The sequence below is a fragment of the Oryctolagus cuniculus genome, chromosome 3 (assembly GCF_964237555.1).
Source record: "Oryctolagus cuniculus chromosome 3, mOryCun1.1, whole genome shotgun sequence".
Taxonomy (NCBI): Eukaryota; Metazoa; Chordata; class Mammalia; order Lagomorpha; family Leporidae; genus Oryctolagus; species Oryctolagus cuniculus.
The window spans coordinates 44,167,011-44,189,294 of NC_091434.1; the positions used below are offsets into that span (position 1 = coordinate 44,167,011).

General features: G+C 35.9%; 1 protein-coding gene and 1 long non-coding RNA gene across 4 annotated transcripts in view; one reads left to right on the forward strand and one right to left on the reverse strand.

The window, feature by feature from the left end:
- Nucleotides 1-933, reverse strand: part of LOC103348804 (uncharacterized) — a 46,059-nt gene extending 45,126 nt beyond the window's left edge. For all 3 annotated transcript variants that reach the window (XR_517106.4, XR_007920619.2, XR_007920618.2), the window contains exon 1: nt 663-933. This is a non-coding gene — a long non-coding RNA (uncharacterized lncRNA). The remainder of the gene's footprint in view (nt 1-662) is intronic.
- STK17B (serine/threonine kinase 17b) overlaps nt 933-22,284 on the forward strand; it is a 35,500-nt gene continuing 14,148 nt past the window's right edge. The window contains exons 1-4 of the mRNA XM_002712358.5: nt 933-1,213; nt 9,019-9,187; nt 14,316-14,528; nt 21,380-21,524. Coding sequence (XP_002712404.1) covers nt 9,066-9,187; nt 14,316-14,528; nt 21,380-21,524 — 480 coding nt within the window. The 5' untranslated portion in view covers nt 933-1,213; nt 9,019-9,065. The remainder of the gene's footprint in view (nt 1,214-9,018; nt 9,188-14,315; nt 14,529-21,379; nt 21,525-22,284) is intronic.

The following is a 22,284-nucleotide window of genomic DNA, read 5'->3' on the forward strand; positions in this document are numbered from 1 at the left end:
GACAAGGCTTAGAAGCTAGACCCATTAAACCAGGAGGAATCAGTGTAAGTAAGGACAGATGGATGTCATTAGATGGGATGATGCATTCTTTTTTTTGCGTTTATCTTGGGGCGCATACAGTATGGAGCAGAAAACAAACTGCTTGATGGAAATTGGCTTGGCTTCGTGAGACAGAACAAGAAAATTTCCCCTTTAAATGATGGCTCTTAAAGTCTTTCGAAAGGAAGAGGACAATTCCACTCCCTTCATCTTTTCCCAATAGTTTGCTGTAGCTAGTGTAAATATGTTCTGCCACCAACCCTAGATTTTATAGGTAAAGTAAGAACGCTCAGCTTTTTCATTGTCTCAGATTCTGAGCGGGTTGCCATGTGCGTTCTTCCCCTTAGCTCCACATATCGGGACTCCCCCTGTCTCAGAAGGACACGCTTCGCGGGAGCAGACTTCACAGCGGGGCCCAGGCTCCACAAATCCCCCAAGCAATGCTGATGTTCCGAGGAACTTCTACCAAGTTGTAGCGAACTGGGCCCTCCACTGGGAGGGCAGTTTCGGGGCACAGGGAAGTAGACCCGGTAAGTCAGGGAACAGTTCTTGGGAAGGCACAAAAGTCTGGTGAAAAGTCGCAAGCAGCTGGGACGAATTTGGCTTCTTACCGCTCCTCGTACCTAGGGGACGCACTAGTCTGAGGGTGGGAAGCAGCGTGGCAAAGGTTACAGCTACTCCGTGCGCCGCCTCACCCCTCCCCTCAGCGCGCCCCACCTGCCCAGCGCAGTCGTCCGGCCGCCGCCAACCAGCCCGGCGCGGGCCACACCCTCTCACCGCTGGGACCACGCCCCGTAGCACGCGCCGCCGGCCGGCCGGCGCCCCGCCCCGCCCGTCACGTGACAGCCCCACCCTCCGCGAGCGCCTCCATTGGCCCTCACGCCGCAGGGGGTGGGACCTGGCGAACAGCAGTGCCTCCGGAGTCGGCTGCAGTTTTCAAACCTCAACTGTAAGCTTCGGTCATCGTCTGTGCTGCGGTCGCCGGGAGTCTCCTCACTGGGGGCCAGGTCACAACTGTAGCTTCCTGTTGGGAAAAAGGAAAAGTGGATCTTGCCAGCCTCCCACCTACCCGGCCAGAGCTGGCGAACACGTCCTGTCGCGGTTCCTGGCGCGGGGCGGGACAGGAGCCCCCTCAACGGGGGCAGCCTCGGAAGAACCTGCTGTGGCCAGAGAGGTCAGTGTCCTCAGCCTCGCGTGTCCGCGGGCCTGTCGGGATTGGCAGGTGGGCTTGGAGAGAAGGGCGGGGTAGCTGGGGGAGCAGAGGGGTCCTCTCGGACCCCGGGCTCGGCGGAGACGGGCTCGGAGCCTGCCGCCCCTCGGGTGACCCCCTGCTCCAGCCAGAGTCCAGCTTCGCTGGCCCCGTCGGGTGCGGGTTGGGGGTGGGGGGTGGTCTTCCCGACACCCCTGCCAGCCGCGGGAGCCCTGTTTGCGGGTCAGCCCGTGCAGCCCTTCGCGGCGGGCTCGCGTCCCTTCCACGTCCTGCCGACGTGGTCCTCGGGGCACAGGACGTGTTCACGTCTGGGCTCGCGGACACGGCCTGCTCACAGCTGTCTTTCGTACTCGACGAAGTTCCTCCTCATCTTGCAGGGAGCTTTCAGCTACTTCTTGTGAACCAGATTTTTTTTTTTTTTTTTTAACGCTAGAGACTAGAGAACAAGTCGAATTTTCAGGGATTTTTAAGCAATATTTTAAAAATAATAAAGTATATAAGGCACATAGTGTACATGACCCATTCTCAAACTGTACAGCTCCGTGGTGACTATGATTTTGACATTTGCCCGGGTTCTTCGGTTTATTGTGGGGAAAAGCGCCTCGTTGAGGTCTAAGTGGAGATAAAGTTGAGACTTTATGGCAGCTGATAGCTGGTGTTAGTCCTTCCTGTCTGACTATGATGGGACTGGAAGCAACTCCAACATCAGTTTGTAAATTGCAATTAAGAAGAAAAATACGTTTTTAAACCCAGCCATAATGCAGATCAGATTTCAATATTTACGGACATTAGGTCTGTGGATCACGTTCACTGATCGTTTTGCCGATGTAATGTTTACCTCTGTGGTAGCAATGATATGCTGAACCTTGCAGGGATGTTTGATAAGGTGTAGCCCCTGTAAGTTTTCAAGTCCATGAGAAAGTATGAGCTGAGTCGGCATGGGCTGTAGAAATGACTGGGCAAGTGACGGCATGTGTAAGCTGGCATTTTGAATCCAAGAGCACAATTTAATTGAAGGAAAAGATAAACCTACTCTCTCATTGATACACTATTTTGTAGTTGTACGATGAACTGTCCAGAAGTAGTATTGAACAACTTCTAAAATGTTAGCTTTATAACTACATACTTAAAGAAAATTGCGTAGTGTTTTAAAAGCTGAGATGTTCAACTAAAAAAAACTATTTTAAAAATGGGAGTTATTAATAGCTGTTTCATTTCTGAGATACAACTTTATACATTTTAGATCATTTTTCTAAAAATAGGAATCTAAAATTGAAGTAAAATAGGTTTACTTACATGGTGGTATGTTTTAAAAGTAAGCTTTCTGTAATAATTTCAAGACTTTGTGTGTAGATGGAATAGTTACAACTTCTCTTGGTCATTGATTGATGAATTGCAACTTGATTAAGATAGAATCATTTTGATGGAACTAGAGAAGACTGATCACTGTCAACATATGAATAACACATTTGAAGAAGATACATTTTATGGATTACATTTTTTATCAATTTTATTTTTAAGCTTGCACTGAGAATATTTTACTGCTGTTAAGTGAACCTTTAATTTTTTAATAAGTTTGTTTTAAAGCTGCCTGGCTTTTATAAGGGAGAATTTTGTTATCAAAACTTCCCCATTTTAATCTGAGAGGCTCAATTAAAAACCCAGAAGTCAAGGAAATCAATGACTAACACTTCCACTCAGTCCTCGATCCACATGCTGTAAACTTGCATGTGTGGTGTATGGTGGTGCATATTTCCTGAATGTAAAAATTAACAGTTATGTACTACCTTTCCACTTTGGGAAAACTTCAGATGTATCCAGTTGCTCTCATTTTCCCATAATACTGATGACAATGATTTTGTTTATAAATAGTCTATATTCTATAATAGACAATTGTCAAAGTATATATCTTTGAATATTTCAATTAAAAATGTTTTTATAAATTTAAGTCACAACCACATATTTTATCTAAATATGTTGCTATTTACAAGGCACATTTTATTTAAATTTTATCTTTGATTTATTTATCTTTTTTGTTTAACCTGGAACTTCACTGCGATCTTAACCATACGAATTAATCAGTTTCTTTTACTGTTTTTATGTAATATATTTTTGATTCATCCCAGGCTCTTTGCAACTACTCCAAAAAAGGGGTAGTTTTACTTTAGACGTTAACAAATTTTAACATTAAGATGATATTTTCTTCTTGAATCCTTAAAAGATCAGATTCCATTTTGCATTGTAATAGTTACTGAGTAAACAGTACTTAAATGGTACTATTAAGTAAATAGTAATTTATTTTACAACAGAAACCTAATTTTCAGTCTGATGATTGACAACTACTGTGAGTTTGTTGGCCCACTATATTTCCGTTTTCCAACATCTTTTTTTTTTTTTTTCTAGCTTAACAATTATAGGGTTTAATTCTTTTTCTAAAGATGCAAAGAGACAGCATCAAGCCTTGTTGGCTTGGCACAGAATCAGGCCTGGGGTCATTGCCTGGGACTTCAGCCCTGAGGTAGTAAAATAGAGACTGGTTGGACTAGAATTAGCTTACTGGTGTCCTATCATGATTTTCAAGGGATTAAACTTTTCAGCTATACTTTCTGTTAAATATATATTTTAAAAAAGGTATGTTAGTACAATACATACAAAAAGCCTTCAGAGAGTTCATGGAAAATGTGTGTTCTAAAAACATAATGCATGAGTTTAAAAATTTTGTTTTCACCAAATAAACTTATCCTTTAATTTCATTTTCTGTGAACTTTTTGAAGTACTGTAATATAAGGAATAAAGCTTCTTCCCTGAAATTGAAAATCATCATCATCCCTACAGCAATGCCTTTACTTCTAACTAATGATTAATTAAAACTAGATCCTTCTACCACACCAGCAGAACATTCCTCCTTTTCTTTTGATGGGTGCTAGATACATAATTCTGCGGTTACTCTGTTTCTTAGAAAAAACGTGATGCAGTAAATATCTGTGTAGGAGAGGTCTGCTTTCTTACGATCTTGTGACTTACTTTGCTGTCCATTGCCTTTCACATTACTTCATGAAGATCTAGATTAATCAATTCTAATAGGACAAGTATCTGAATTTCCTGACTGAGGTATCCCTTGAAATATTGATGTTTTTAGCTAAAGTAGATATTTACATTAAAACAGGTGATCACCTAATATAGAGAGACAGTTAAATATAAAATAAATTGCCCATTGACATTATATTTATTGAAATTACAATATATGTTAAAATAATTTTATCCACGTTCCAGACTTTGTGGCCACCCTATTTTGAACTGAAGTTCCTTAATAATATTTTTAAATGCTTTTATGTTATTTAGCCAAATACTGAATTAAGCAGGGATTAGCTGTGTTTGAAGCTCCAGGACTATACTTCCAAGACAGATCTCAAATTCTGCTAACCCCTTGAAAACACAAACTGTACCCAAAAGCTATTTTTGCTATATCTCATAGTTCTGCTAATTCAGTTCATCAGACATTTTTTGAATTCCTGCCTCGTACCAGATACAATGCTGCTAAGGCACAAAAGTAAAGCTTACTGTCCTTTTGACACCAAACAAAATTACAGTCTAATATGGTGCCTTTTGAGGCAAAGAAATATACCACGGGTCCTCTTATGTGAAGCCTACAAGAGAGGCATTTAAGTCAATTTAAGAGTTTTAGGCAAAGCTTTCTGGGAGAGATGCTATTCTATATTGAGATACAAAGACTATGTAAGAAGAGTTTGTCATTTAAGGAAAAGTAGAAAGGATGTTTCAGGCAGAGAAATATAACAAAAATATGGAGGCATTACTCAGATATAAATGTGGCAGGAAATGAAACTATGTGTGCTAGTTTTACATATGGCATGTTATAAGGACTTCAGCTTCTCTCTCTTTCTCTGTAACTCTGCCATTAAAATAAAATTAATAATCTTTTTTTAAAAAAGGGTCTTTAGTTTATAGATAAATAACTGAGAGCTAATGAAGGAATCAAAGCAGGCAATATAGAGCCGGCGCCGTGGCTCAATAGGCTAATCCTCCACCTAGCGGCGCCGGCACACCGGGTTCTAGTCCCGGTTGGGGCGCCGGATTCTGTCCCGGTTGCCCCTCTTCCAGGCCAGCTCTCTGCTATGGCCAGGGAGTGCAGTGGAGGATGGCCCAGGTGCTTGGGCCCTGCACCCCATGGGAGACCAGGAAAAGCACCTGGCTCCTGGCTCCTGCCAGGATCAGCGCGGTGCGCCGGCTGCAGCGGCGGCCATTGGAGGGTGAACCAACGGCAAAGGAAGACCTTTCTCTCTCTGTCTCTCTCTCACTGTCCACTCTGCCTGTCAAAAAAAAAAAAAAAAAAAAAAAAAAGCAGGCAATATAGTTCTCTAGACATTTTCATTATTATATATTCTATTTTTTTGAAACATTTTTCTTGGATAGCTGAAATGAATATAATGATGATTATGTTTTAAAAATACAGCTATGTGGTGGACTTTGTTTTTCTTTTGATTGAATCATATTTGCTTTCTCCATTCAAGTAAGTTATGGAAGACCCAGATCAAATCTAATGTTTCTTTTAAAAAAAGTTTTTGTTTGAAAGGTATGGTGACAAAGAGAGAGGGAGATGTTCCATAGATGCTGGTCCACGCTCCAAATGCCTGCAACAGCTGAGACTGTGTCAGGCCAAAGCTAAGAACTCCCCATGGGTATTCTGTGTAGGTGACAGGGCCCAACCTCTTGGGCCAACTTTGCTACCTTTCAGGTGCAATAGTAGGCATCAGGATCTCAAGTGGAACAGCCGGGACTTGAATTGACACTGATGTAGGATGCTGGTGTCCCAAGTGGCAGTTTAGCCAGCTGTGTGTCACAATGCTGGCCCCAAATCTGAGTTTTCATTCCTTTCCTCCCTTCACTGATCTACTTATGACTTACTGTGATAATCGTAATGGGAGTTAAAAAAAATGGAAAACAAATGTACTATTATTTTTAGTAGTACCTGTATAATTGAAAGCTTAATTGTATCTTACCACTATTAATATTTTGCCAATTTTCTAGTTTTTCCTTTTCTTTGGTTTTATATTTTACCACATAATGGTCACACTATATATAAAGTTATGTCTTCCTTTTTTCACTTAGTATTGAATTAAAAAAAGAGTGCTTGAAAGCACAATTTTTATTGAATGTATAAGATTGTATTATTTAGATATATTTAACTGTTTCCTCACTGTTGGACTTTGAAGTTCATGGATTCAACAAGTTCTCTGGGTATTTTTTTCACTATTGTAAATTATGCTTCATTGAACCTAAATCCTGACTATATCCACAAGACACCCATATTGAATCTTGGAAGGGGTGTGGAAAATGCTTACTCATAAAATAGGTCTAGTTTTTTATACACTTCAAAGCTGACACATTGCAACATGAAGTAAATATCTTAAAACCCAGAACTTAGGTGAGCTGAAAATTGAGAACCTAGAGCCTTACATGTTCTGTCTCTATGATTCAGTTGGCATCTTATTGTTCTCCTGTTTCCCAAAGCCTGATGAAGTGTTGGGGATGTAGCCCAACTATATTACTTCTTTCTCTATTACACACATTTAATGTAAATTTTAGCATAAACATACATATTCATAGATCTTTTAATTTCAGAGCAAAACTTTAAAAAGTCCAAAGATGATCTGAAAAATAAAATTGAGCATAGAAATTAGTATCCATATTGATTTTTCAGAGAGTAATGTGACCAGTGTATCTTGAGTGCCATCAGAATGCACAAGATACACGATTATTAGTCAAAACAGAAAATAAAAAGACATTTGAGTTGAGTTTAGGATAACTTGGGAGCGTTTTGTATGTGGAAACGGTGTAGCTACTCAACAATATGCCTGTCAAGAGTATAAAGGGGAGGGTAGTGGGTGGGAGGGACGGTATGTGGGGGAAGCCATTGTAATCCATAAATCGAACTTTGGAAATTTATATTCATTAAATAAAAGTTAAAAAAAAAAAAGGAGTATATAGAGAGGCCAGCGCTGTGGCTCACTAGGCTAATCCTCCGCCAGCACTCTGGGTTCTAGTCCCGGTTGGGGCACCGGTTCTGTCCCGGTTGCTCCTCTTCCAGTTCAGCTCTCTGCTGTGGCCAGGGAAGGCAGTGGAGGATGGCCCTAGTCCTTGGGCCCTGCACCTGCATGGGAGACTGGGAGGAGGCACCTGGCTCCTGGCTTCGGATCAGTGCAGTGTGCTGGCCGTGGCAGCCATTTGGGGGGTGAACCAACGGAAGGAAGACCTTTCTCTCTGTCTCTCTCTCTCTCTCACTGTCTAATTCTGCCTGTCCAAAAAAAAAACAAACAAACAAAAAAAAAAAACAACAACAAAAAAAAGTATATAGAGAGCATCTTTGAGTAGAATGTTAGTATTCTCATTATGGAACAATCAAGACGTTCCCTCACGAGTAGCACTATACCAGTGTCATTCTACATGAGTTAATCATTTTTGAAAGTTTAACCCTTAGAGATCTGTAAGACTGATTTTGTCATCATCCATATTTTAAAAGCAACACAATCAAAGCTTTCTTGACTAATAAGCAGGGAAATGCAAAATAAGTTGCAGTAAAATTCCATTCCACTATCATCACACTAGAAGAATAATACCTGATTTTTTATTAGGTAGGCACAGCAGGAACCTAGCAATATCTTATATTGTTTACTAACATTATAAAAATTAGGGGGCCAGCATTGTGGCATAGTAGGTTAAGCTGCTACCTGCAATACTAGCATCCTGTGTGAGCGCCGGTTCAAGTCCTGGCTGCTCCACTTTTGATCCAACTCTCTGCTAATACACCTGGGAAAGCAGCAGAAAATGGCCCAAGTCCTTGGACCCCTGCACCCACATGGGAGACTCATGACTCCTAGCTTTGGCCTGGCCCAGCCCTGGCCATTGTGGCCATTTGAGGAGTGAACCAGCAGATGGAAGATCGATGTCTCTCTCTGTCTCTCCCTGTTTCTGTCTCACTGTAACTCTGCCTCTCAACTAAATAAATGAATCTTTAAAAAAAAAAAATCAGTTAATATGAAAGTAATTTGGATATTAAAACTGCATGCATGTAAATATCACAAAGTTCCAGAAAATGTGAGCTTCAGATACAGATTAGAATTTTGGAATAAGACTCAGTATGTGGTCAGTTACTCATTCAACAAAATTATTGAGCTCTTTATACATGGAAGCCTTTGCGCTAGGTTCTGCCAAAGGAGAAACTCTAAGGCCTATAAGAGTTTCTGAATTTAGTATTGAAATATGGTGAATCCAAGAAACAAGTTATGTTTCTTATAGTCATTCATGCATTAGTAGATTCATTTATAATATGTGAGTTTACCACCAACTTTGAATATATAAAATTAAATGAGTAATCATTACCTTGTTATATTAACTCACCTAGTTATGTGATAGCTATAACTGTAAAGAATGAGCTTAAAATAGTGAAGTGTTTGCTTGTGTTATAGTTGTATGGTAACTATTTTTAAGAATTTGGGAGGATCTTTACAGTTTTATTCTGAAATGAAGTTAGCAGCTTCATTCAAGTGTTATAGTGGGGATACTTGATTATGTGTGTTTTTTTTTTCACTATTCTTTGTGGCTGGAAGGTGGTTTTTAAATCTGTTTCTTCTCTTTTGTAGTTGTATCTTAAGCCATATTTGGAGTTATACATGTACATCCTGCTTGAGATAGCATGTTTTTAAAAATTGTGCTTTAAGTAATTTCATCTATCAGCTTTCTCTTTTTTTTAGATAGGTGAAAATAAGTGAGAAAGAAGCATATTTGGGAGTCATCTAACATGTCACGAAGAAGATTTGATTGCCGAAGTATTTCAGGCATGCTAACAACAACTCCTCAAACCCCAATGAAAATGGAAAACTTTAATAATTTCTATACACTTACATCTAAAGAACTAGGAAGGTAAGGAAACTTTATGATATGTTGTTCAAATTCAAATCTTGGCTTTTTCTTTCTGTAGTACTATAAAACTTACTCTAGACCATTTACAGTGATTGGAAAGGAAAGCCAGCATCTAATCTGTGTAGGCTTTAGTGAGTTTATATTGCACATCCAACCCACCTTCGGGGTCACTGATAGATCTGCATTCTTACTTGAGGCTGTTAGTGGGAAGAGACTTAGCATTGTGAACTGCTGAGTTCAGTTGTGGTCTCCATCATTTACTAGCTGTTTGACCTCATTTAAGTTATTGCACCTCTTAGTGCCATAGTTTCTTCAACTGAAAAGTAGGAAAGAATATAATTGTATCTATTTTACATGGTTGCTTTGAAGATTAAACTAGTTAATCTTATAAAATGCTTAGAATGATATAAAGTTTTTGTTATATAATCTGTTTTAAATTTCTAGGATATTGTGCTGGGCTACAAAAAACAGAAACAGATTCTCCTACTCTTAAATTCAATGAAACTAATTAATTCATATTTGATAGTAAAATTCTTTTTCACAGTGAATGAATGTTCTGCAAGTGAAAGTGTGTACAAATTCTGTTCAGGTTTACCAAAGTGGAAAGTCCATAAGACCAAGGAGTAACATGATTGAGATCATTTAGACTACTATTTTAATACACATGAAAGTTATAAAAATAAATCAAGTTTTTAAAGTTATTTATTCATCACCTTTTGTACTTTAAATGTGATTAATGTAGGATTGGATCCAAAATTGTGTGATCTACTTGGTTGTATGATGTCCTTTTTAAATGAGAGAATAGACTAATAAATGTCTCAAAGTTTCCTTGTATATTATAACAAATGTTTAGAAATTGCTTTGAATAGGTAATTGAATATATAAATCCTTGAAGAGTGCATGGAACAAAATGAATTCTATTTGTTATTATTTTGATAGGCAAATTTTCTTACATTTATTAAATTAACTCTTTAAGGGATGTGAGAAACTAGAAATTTCATAAAAATATTTTTTCTGTAAGGGTTTTAGAGAACTCAAACATATGATGAATAATGCAGAATTGTCTTAGAAATTGCCATCGTAAAAATCATAAACTTGAAAAAGTTGTACTTTTTATTTAACATTTTAGAGCAAAAACTCTTGACAGAATCTGACTTAAATTCAGATTGCCAGTATCCCATCTTCTAATATCTTTCTGAAAGAAACCTAAGTAACATTTTTCTTTGACTTGTTATAGGCTAATGAGTCATGTGGCAAATATTGAAATGTTTATTTAGTAGACCTTGATAAATTAGAAATCATGGCTCTTTATCTGCCAAAAACTTGCTTCAGGTTCTTTGAATATTGTTACCAATTTTAATATCTTAAGCTTTTGTGAAATGGAAATTGGAATCATAATCTTATTTCTCATGTAGCTGTACATTTTCAAGTATATAATTCTAACGTGTGGTTTGGTGAATGATAAAATTATCTTTGTAAATCAACTATGTTTTTTTAATTTTAAGAGGTTAGCGTTTAAGAATTCATTTTCCCTTAGCAAACTAAAGGAAAATATGTGCAAGTTAACAGTTCGTTTTTGACTATTCTCAAAAAACTTGCATTGTTCCTGTTTTTTAACATGTTGGTTTAAGCTTTTTTCATCCTCCCCCAATTGAAGCAAGATTTCATAGGACTTCTTGTGGTTAGAAGGGTGAGGCAGATTCAGAAATAAACGTCAGCTTCCTTTGTGGCTTACCTTCCCCCTCCCTTCACATTTTATTGTGTGCTCTAGAATGCAGAAGGGTAACTACTAGACCTTTTCACTGCTGGGAAATCTCACCAGCCTTGCCTTTTTAGGGCATGAATTAAGTATTATTGTTAAGGGTTTTACATTTTCTTGAATGTTTCTACTAAATTTCATACAGGAACATTATATGTTGAAGATTATTTTTTGATACTTCTAAACTACAGCTAGCATCTCAGAATGGAAAAAAAAATACTTCTTTCTTTCCCCCTAAGTCATCTGATAATTGTGGTAAAAATATTTACTTACTTTATACTGTATAAATGAATATATAATGCATATAAATTTATTAGAATCTCAAATAAACTTTTAAAAATACAAATACTGTTAAGTACAGGATACAAAATTATATAGTATATGGTATTATAGAAGGTTATAACTCTGACATCAATTCAACAGATATTTCAGTTCCTGTGTGTGTAAGGTAATAGTGTAGATTTTATAACTGCTGACATGATCCCTGCCTTCATGGAGCTTTTACATATTGGTGAACACTGACGAAGAAATTATTATCAATATCTTTTCGTCATTGTTGCCTTGGATTAATGAGCACCGTACTTGTTTTAGAAAGCCTCTCAGGAATATCTGAAACAATTAGATAAAAAGTTTTACTCTTTGGTTTTCCTCTTTGCTTCTGCAAGAATTCCAACTTATAGGTTAATCATAAAATTGTAGCCAAACTAAATGGCCACATTGGTACTCTAAACATTTTTTTTCAGATGCACAATTTTCTTTTTCCTAAAGTTTCCAAGGTGAATTTATTTTTATAAAACTTAAAATTTCCTTTTTTCCTCTAAATCTGAGGAAGAATTAGCAGACATGAATGACTTATTAACTTTCTTTTCAAAAACAATTTTAAAAAGATGAATTGTTTTGTAGTGGTTAGAACAGAAAACTAGGAACCTAGATTCCGCAGTTTAATTCTTGGCACTCCTTTTCCACATGTGACCTTTCATGAGTCATTTAATCTTATTCTGACTCAGTTTATGCAGTATAAAATTTATAAAAATTTATAAAATGGTTTGATTTAAAGGGACTAATTTACTTTTCTGTGTGTTCACTGAAATGCAGCATTTTGTATTCCTTTTGGATAGAGTGAGATAGTATTTTATAGTTAAGCATTTTTAAATCTTAAAAAACTGCTTTCAAACATCAAGTTTGTATTTGCAAATTTATTGAGTTGATGTAAATTTTAGTAAATGTAGGGGTAAAATTGCAGCTTGTTAGATTTTTTCATTCCTAGCTATATTTTTTTAGTATGGTTTCCAGTGCTTTTTCATTGGCATCAATTTGGGGGAGTGATGTGGGAAATAAAGAGTAGGAATCTTTGAAATACTGGTCCTTGGAAATAGCAAGTCAAACACTATCAAGCAATGTGTTCCCCTCATACGTCCTCTAAACACCAAATGACTTAGAAATTGTTTTCCTTGTTAGACCGGATATGCTGTGTTGGTGACATATTCTGAAGATAACTGAGTCACAAGGAGTAGTAGAACAAAAGTTCTTTTCTAAAGATCCTTTATTTATACCTGGCTTGTTACTACCAGAAATTAGGGAGTAACTTGGCCCTTCAGATAAAAGTTCTTAGTTTTGAATCTCCTTGACTCAGGCTTAGAAGGTTTATAGACAGACTTCAAAATCAGAAAACCTTCTGGAATTGTATGTAAAACTTCCTACTTTAAGGGAAGTTATACATTTTTCTCTGTGGACAGTCAATAGATTTTATTAGTTTCTCAAAATGGTCTTTGACTCATAATAGCTTTAAGCCTCTGTGAAACTAAATTTTGGCTAAATGCAGGCTTATAATGCATAAATATTCCAATGGAAACTCTTATTTTCAATGTCTTTTTAAATTTTGGCTGAGATGCTGAGAGTTACTATTGGAGAGAGCTAGAAACATACTTTTTCCTAAAATGATAAATGTGACTTGATGAGTCTGTTTGTACAAAGCTGTCCTTTTTTTTTTAAGATTTATTTATTTGAGAAGCAGAGTTACAGACAGAGAAGAAGAGAGAGAGAGGTCTCCCATTTGCTGGTTCACTCCCCAAATGGCCACAACGACTAGAGCTGGGCCAACCTGACCAGGAACTAGGAGCCTCTGAGGCTCCCACTGGGTGCAGGGGCCCAAGTACTTGGGCCATCTTCCATTGCCTTCCCAGGCCATTAGCAGAGAGCTGGATTGGAAGAGAAGCAGCCAGGACACTAACCAGCACCCATGTGGGATACCGTCACGGCAGGCAGAGGCTTATTCTACTATACCGTAGTGTTGTCCCCTATGCATTGCTGTTGATACCATTAGTTTTCTTAGCTGATCATGAAATGTCTTTGAATACTCCCCATAGGATACATATCCTTACGTGCCTATTATAGGCTTCATAGACTGTGTGTTACTAGGACATGGATTAGTAAAACTGCTGTCAAATTGTGATAGAAAATTTCAAAGCTTGTTAAAAGTTGTATCAAAAGGCAAAATTATTACACAAATGAAATATGTCAAATAGCCATTTTTGCATTTATTTTATTTTTTTATGTTTGACGAAAAGCTATTTTGATTAGAGTGTTAATATGATCTTTATGGAAGGTACAGTCTTTGGAAAAAAGACCCAAGTTTAAATCTTCATCTTGACCAGATTAAATATCTTCTTTATTGTATACAAAACAAAATAACATTTACTATATGGGATTGTTATAATACTTAATTACAATAATTTATATCAAGAGTATGGTATAGACTTGGTATACAAATGATATTATTTTCCTATGATGATAATACTTCATATTAATAGTGAAGAACAAATATAATTCTGTCTTATCTTGTTATTTCTGTTTGGCATTTACATTGGTATGCAATAGTACCATAAATTTTACAAAGATACATACAAAGTGGGGATGCATTTGGCCTTTTGACTAAGGTGCCTGTTAGGACACTTTATAGCATGTTGGAATGCCTAAATTTCAGTACTGATTTTGACATAGTTCCAGATTTCTACTAATGCAGACCCTGGGAAGCAACAAGTAAAGGCTCAAGTGATTGATTGCTGCCACCATGTAGGAGACCTGGGTTCAGTTCCCAGCTTCTGGACTCAGCCTGTGCCAGCCCCAGCAGTTGTAGGCATCTGGGGATAAAGCTAGTAGATGGGAGCTATCTGTCTCTTGTTATATAAATTTTTAAAAACACTTTAAAATACATATAATGCTTGATTTAGTTTACAGAAAGATAAATACCTAGTGGCACAAATATTTAAAGGAATTGACTTTAAAGGTATAATATAATAGTATCTTATTCTCTATGGAAAAACTATTCTCTATGGAAAAATTAAAGTTGTCTTTACTTTCCCCCTTCAGAGGAAAATTTGCTGTGGTTAGACAATGTATATCAAAATCTACTGGCCAAGAATATGCTGCAAAATTTTTAAAAAAGAGAAGAAGAGGACAAGATTGTCGGGCAGAGATCCTACATGAAATTGCTGTACTTGAATTGGCAAAGTCCTGTCCCCGTGTGATTAATCTTCATGAGGTTTATGAAAATGCAAGTGAAATAATTTTGATATTGGAATAGTAAGTAGATACTTTAATATATTGAAGTAAATCTATAGTATATAGTTTTAATGCTTTAAGATAAGTTGAATTGAGATGTCAAGAATGATAAAACTATGCTAAGAACTTTAAAAATTAGTGTTCATAAAATATTAGAGAGGTAGTTTAATTTCAAATATTTTTACAAGGCTAAAGGTACAGCTTCACACACATACAAAAAATAACAGCACAAAATAAACGAATGAAAAACACATTTGGGAAATGTAGTGAAATGCATATATAGTCTTTGTTGATGGCAAGAGAAATTGTTTGAGCTTTTCTGGAAAACAATCTGATGACAAGTAGAATTGAAATAATTTTCATATTTTTGTCTACCTATTTGAAAAACATCTCCAAGAAAATTACCCAAGGAGAACAGAACAATAAATTGCATCAAGGTATGCTAGTACATTGTTTGTTAAAGAAATACATTTAGTATGTGTGATGTTTAAAACACTATGTTAGGAATTGTCACAATAAGAAATAAAATATCTCTTGCCACAAGTTAGTGAAAAATTGAAAACACAAAAATATTCAACAATTCATGGGGTGATGGAGTTAGAGAATGGTTAGGGTACCTACATGTAGCTCTTTTTTTTTTTTTTTTTTTGCATGTAGCTCTTAAGTAATGCCTTTATTGCATGATTGTCTGACATTTATTATTGTGTCTGATACACAGGTATTTAAGATGTGTGTTTGAATGTCTGTAACAATTGGAAGAGATAAGAGATCAGCTAAATTTAGGTTTAATATTCTTTAGGTTCAGATAATTTTTAATAAAGTAAATCTATTTTATAGTAAACTTGAATAGCCATGGTTTTGTTAAACTAATAAATCAGTCATTAAAAATAAACCATTATGCTTTAACTTAATTGGCTCTAATCAGTTTCTACCACTATCTTTTTTCATGTTTAAATTGTCCCAAGTTTATCACTGTTAAATTTATTAGTAGAAGTATGGGGCAGGCATTTGTTGCACTGGCTAGGTTGCCATCTAGGGCACTGTACTTTCCCTGTCATACTGCCTGATTCTAGTCTTGGCTTCTCCACTTTTGATCCAGCTTCCTGGTAATAGGTACCCTGGGAGTCATTAGGTGATGTCTCAAGTTTTGAGTCTCTACCACCCACATGTGACATCTAGATTGAGTTTCTGGTTCCTGTCCTTGGCCTGTTTCATTCTTGGCAGACTCTCTATGTATCTGTTTTTCAAATAAAAATAATAACTAAAAATTTTTAAAAATTACTGGCATAAATAGGCTTTCAGGCTACTTCCTTTGTCCTTTTGAAATGGTCTTATTTGTGTTTGAGCATTTCTTTGCTTAATGCACATCAAAATTTTGTCAGCCAACTCTCCAAGAAGTTTCGGTTCTTCTTAGTGGGGAATGGTAATTAGGAAGCAAGATGGGTACTACACATGCTTATTTTTAAAGGAGTATCATTGTTTCTAGGTATTTTCCAAGAACAATGTTAGAAAATCATATATATATATATATACACACACACACACACACATATATATATATAGACAGGCAGAGTTAGACAGTGAGAGAGAGAGAGACAGAGAGAAAGGTCTTCCTTCCATTGGCCCACCCCCCAAATGGCCACCACGGCTGGCGCCTTGCGCCAATGTGAAGCCAGGAGACAGGTGCTTCTTCCCAGCCTCCCATGCAGGTGCAGGGCTCAAGCACTTGGGCCATCCTCCACTGCCCTCCAGGGCCACAGCAGATTGCTGGACTGGAAGAGGAGCAACCGGGACAGAACCAGTGCCCCAACCAGGACTAGAACCCGGAGTACCAGTGCCACAGGCAGAGGATCAACCTAGTGAGCCGCGGCGCCGGCCAGAAAATCGTATTTTTTAAAATTGTGAATTCATTCTCGTAGATCTAGTTCAAGTCCACCAATACAAGGTTGTTCAATACCTCTTTTATTCTATATTTGTATTTCCCTTCTCCCACAGTGAAAATACTGTTTACAACAATATTTGCTCATTTGCCTTGTCCAAAATGTATATATAAGAAGTAGTTTCAGAATAACAAAGCTAATACTAACATCAATTGCAAACTTCTTAATCAAGTTGGGATTTTTTTTTCATTCTTTCTGTCTTTAGTATATAACCCACTAAGGGTGTATAGTTACACATTTGCTTTTGTCTGTAATTCAGTATTAGAATCTGATTCTTTAAATCCTTTTTTTCTGTTTCTTATTTTGAAATTGTAAAAAAGATTTGCATAATTCAAAGCTCAGATATATATATATAAATGTGTGTTACAAAACCTTGCTTCCTTTCCTGTACTTTCTATTATCTTCCTACCCAACCTTTATAAGTTAAGCACATTTGTTCATTTCTGGTTCATTCTTTATACTTCTTTCAAACATGAGCAAATTTTTATAAACTTATGTTTCCTTTCTTACAGAAAAACTAGCATATTACAAATACCCCTTTTCACCTTTCTTTTTAAAACTTATACTAGCCAGAAATCATCCTATATTAGTTCATAAGAACCTAAGTATTTTTACTAAAGCTGTTTTTAAATGACTGCTTAGCACTCCATTGAATAGTTGGATTTTGTTTTATTCAGATAGCCTTCCATGGATGTGCATTATTTGTGGAGTTGTAGTGTTACTATACTTCATGAAAGTATGATTACTAGGTCAAAGAGTAAAAGCATAGGTATTTGTATTAGATGCTGCTAAATGTCCCTCCACGTAAGTGGCATACTATTGTTTTAAAAAGGAACCTTTTAAAATTGTTACATTTGTTAATTATATGAATCTGTCTGAAACTTTCCCTCTAAAATACCACAGCTATGAGTAGAAGTATTTTGATTCTGTTTGTTTTTTTTGTTTTGCTTCTACCTAATCTAACCCTATTTTTAAACCAAATTAAATTGCTTAGACTTCTATGAATTAAATTTACATCCTTGCAGTCAGCTTGTCGCTTTTAAGCAATTATTAAAACTTCATTTTTATCTTAATATGTAGTCTACAGGAAAATATTTCATTACCAGTTGTAGCATCTAAATGATCTTTTGTCCTTTTTTTGACTATTTATTGGAGAAGTAATATAAATACTACTTTTTTAGAAGGTAATACTACATCTTTCTTTAAGCTGGGGAGAAATTTTGAGTCATTTCATCTCCATTCTCCATGAGGCAAAGACTTCGCTGGACCAAGTATTTATTTATATTTGGAGAATTATATAAAATATATGCAAATCTTTGATTTTACTTCTGGAAAGAAGGTATCATCTAATTGAACATTTTAAGATTTAATGCTGAATTTTAAAACAAAAAAAATTTATTATAAAGAGTACTTATTTTTTTGGAGAATATGGAACAAATATTTTGTCCTAGAAATAACAAACCTCGAAAGAGGAACTTGCTTCTGTTCATCGGAGACAACTTTATGAGATTATGTGGGAGAGAATTCATATTTCCTTTTTGTCAGGAAATTACAAAATTGTCTATCATATACCAAATATATTACTGACCCAACAGAAAAGGATGAACACTGACTGAACATGCAAAATAGAAAGCCTCATCCTCTGGAATGATCTCAGTCACTACAGCAGTGCATTTCAATATAGTCTCAACAATTTCAACAATGAAAGTATGTTGGGCATTTACCATACAGTAGGCTCTATGTTAAACATTTTATCTATAATCCATTTAACTCATAAAACAATTCTCCAAAAAGGGCAATTGGTAATCACATCACATGCTCTAATTTAGAGAGGCAATGGAATACTCTGCCTAGTTTCTTTCCATTCTAAAATCCTATTGGTGCTATGGCATAGTAGCTTAATCCTCTGCCTGCAGTGGCAGCATCCCATGTGGGCACCTGTTTGTGTCCTGTCTACTCCTCTTCTGATCCAGCTCTCTGCTATGCCCTGGGAAAGTGGAAGATGGCCCAATTGCTTGTTCCTCTGCACACACCTGGGAGACTGGAAGAAGTTCCTGGCTCCTGGCTTTGAATATGCTCAGCTCCGGCTGTTGTGGCCATTTTGGGAGTGAACCAGCAGATGGAAGACCTCTCTCTTGCTATCTCCCTTTCACTGTCTGTAACTCTACCTCTCAAATAAATAATAAATAAAATCTGTAAGAAAAAAATTCTATGATTTTATTTCCCCCATTTAGCATAGGAATATAATTTTAAAATAAACAATATAAAAATTATTTGATTTTGATAATAGAAATAAGTACTTACTTAAAAAGTGTTTTCAGTGGCTTTCATTATATGCCTATATTTGCATCTCATGGATAATTGAGATAATACTTTGTTTTATTGAAAATATTGTCCTCCTTTAACCCACAGAGCTCATCATTTTTGATAGGAAAGTATTATAACTTTAACATTTTATATACTAGCATTATTTTTATTATATTTTAGGAATCTTTCTAAAAGATATTCTCTATTTCCCTACTAACTTTTGAACAATGCTTCAGAAACTGTAGAAGACAGATTATATCTAAATAGCACGTAGGTTGCTATTATCACATATACTGACACATAACACATGTACAAATGCATAAGCAAATAAATACAAATGTTGCAAATTTCTAAAATTTGGGTTGGGGTCCCTTCTAGGGGCAAACTCTTCTTGTGAAGAGAGAAACTGTAGGAGTACCCTGAAGATACCAGCCAGGGCAATGATAATAGTGTTAGTGGCTTTTCTGACTATCGAGATATTTTTTCTTTTTTGCAGTCACTGATCTGAGCAGCTTTTGTTACAGCATCTGCTTTTCTGCTACTCACTATTTCCGTTTCACTTTCAAGTGTCTGCTAACTTTTACAATCTGCTTCTTGGGTTACCTGTTTTTTTTCCCTCCTCTTCAGCTCTTCCTAAGGTTCTATTTCCCATAGCTTTACCTATGTGTCTATGTGTCTCTTTTGTGTGAAAAATGGTAGTCCAACAAAGAACATTTTTAGTTACCAAACAAAAAGGGAGAGACAGTGTGGTTGGTTGAAAATCATAGCATTTTGTTTGATCTTATTCCTGAAACAAGCTAAAAACAACAAAATCAGAAACCCTCGGGATCTCTTCCCTGGTTGTAGCAGTAATGCCTACTCATTATGTTAAATTAGAAGACACGCAAAACAAATAGAAATTATTTGTGAACTATGGTTATTTTGTGGTATATTTAAAAATTATTCTTATGTTTTATCTGTGCATATGTACTTTTAGAAACAAAATTGTGATCTGGACATACTCAATTCTAACCTCTTTTTTCACTTAAGAATATATTATACACATTTTTCTATGAAGGATATAATGTTTCTGAAAAGTGAATTTTAACAAAGACTTCCTGAGTTTCTTTCAAAATCAGAGTTTAACAAGAAACTTGCAAATTCAGAAAGGCTGGATGTTGTCTTGGTTTGGAATTAATATTTGTTGGCTTATTATAGTAATATTTACTATTTACCAGGTGTTAGTGTTATGAATACTTACATAGATTATCTACTTTGATCTTCATAGCATTAATTGTGTTCAATACTTTATATGGATTATCCAAATCTTACACTAGTGAAGTAGAAACTATCATTTATGCCTATGTTCAAGTTCATGTATCTAATTAGTGACAAAATTAGAACAGAAACACAGGCAGTCATGACTTTAGTAGGCACCCAATAAGTACCCTGCTGTCCAGGTGTCTTATATCTTAGGTACCAGAAAGTGTTTTTTCAGTTTGCTTTTTTGTGTTTTTTTGTTTATTTGTTTTATATTGTTTTGAATTTTAGAATTGTTGGGAGGGGTTCGTTATTAAATTAACTTTAGTGACTATAATGTACATGTTGGTACATAAATAATCATAAAATGTTCATATTGTCATCAAATAACTTATGTTGCTGTACAATAGACATTTCAGATCTATTTTTTGTATATAGTAGATATAAATACTTAAACTGATATTTTATACAGTTTTATATAATTTGAAATTATGTGATCTGATTTCTCTTAAAAGGATTATATTGTCATTATTTATAGCTTGTAAAATGCCTAGCAAGAACTTACTCTAAGATAATCCAATTGTTCTTTTCATTTTCTTATTTGCTTACAATTGTATTATTCATATTACTTAATATAATATTATTAATCATACTGTCTTGAGAGTCTTTTCAGGAATATAGTCAGACCATTTTCTGTTTTGAAAGGATTGTTTTAGTTGAAACTAAATAATTTAGCCAGAAAGGAAAAGAAAGTGTCTCTGCTAGTCTATACCATGGGTTTCTGCTCTCCCCCAGGAGACCTTGAGAAGGGCTGTGAGAAGTAAACATTGACATGCAAGCCAGGAATCACTAGAGATAGTCTGCATATTAATTATTTGTGAAGATTAATTAATTAGTTGTTCAGTTTATGAATAATGTATTTCCAATTTCTATAAATTATTTTGGAATAGCTACTCTAAACTTAAGAGGAAACCACAATTTTTAATGTTAAGATTGTCTTTACCACACTACCTTGAGACAGATACTTAAATTAATTTGTCATTAGTTCTTCAAGGAGTTTTGAGACTGGGGTGGGATTGAAGTGAAATAAGAGTATATATAAATAAGAGTATATCTATACGAGAGTACTTCAAAAATATTCATGTAAAGCCTTTTGATTTTTTAAAGCAATTTAATTTTATTTAATGAATATCAAATGTTAGTACTCAGAATTTGGAATATTGTTGTCATTTATTTTCTTCCTTAAGGTCCCCTGCTTTCCGCTATGTCTTTAAATGTGTTATGTGCACAAATTGTGTGTCTTTTACTTAACAGGTGTACTCAATTTAAAAGCTATCATTTTAGGTGAATGATTTTTAAGTTTCTGTTATTTGAATTTTAATTCAGTGCTGCAGGTGGAGAAATTTTCAACTTGTGTTTACCTGAGCTGGCTGAAATGGTCTCTGAAAATGATGTTATCAGACTTGTTAAACAGATACTTGAAGGAGTTTATTATCTGCATCAGAATAACATTGTACATCTTGATTTAAAGGTAACAATAATATGTGATTTAAAGTAAAGGAACAACTGTGTTTCTTCTCAGTTCTTGGTGTACACAATTCCAAGTTGGTGTTGATAGGAAACTGCAGTCAGGTTGTGGTTGTCTGCATTGCACTGGGGTGTTCTTTGCCTGTGTGCTATGTGCACTTGATTTTTTACTGGCAAACGGAAGACTGCATGTGTGGGCAACTCAGGAACTCCTGGGCTCTTGGCTTTAGTCTTTTGGTTTTTTTCCAGGTCATTCAGGCTCCTTACTTTACCTTGATGCTTCTCTCTCTCATGTTGTTATTCTTTCCCCCTTAGGCATCCTCCACATCCACACAAAATTCTTAAAATCTATATCAATCTATTTCTTACTTTCTGAGCAGTGGATTCTTCTCCTTCCATTATCACTTTCTTTTCCTTCTGTCCTTCCCCCTTCACCTTTCTCCTCCTCCATCATTATCATTATCATTATCATTATCATTATCATTATCATTCACTCTATCTACAGCCCAGGCTTGTCTCCTAATTTCCAAATCTTTGTTTCCAGCTACAGATTAGATACTGTTTAGATGACCTTAAAATCTTTAATTTGTACATGTATCCATCTTAGCCCTTTTGCAAACAAACAAACAAAAAATCTATTTTTCTGAATTGGGGCCCTCTGTTGAGGGGAGGGATGGTATTTAGCACCTAGGATCCTTCCATTTATCCTATTGATAAAATCCTAAAAAAGAAACAACATGGTCAAGGACAGTATAATCATATTC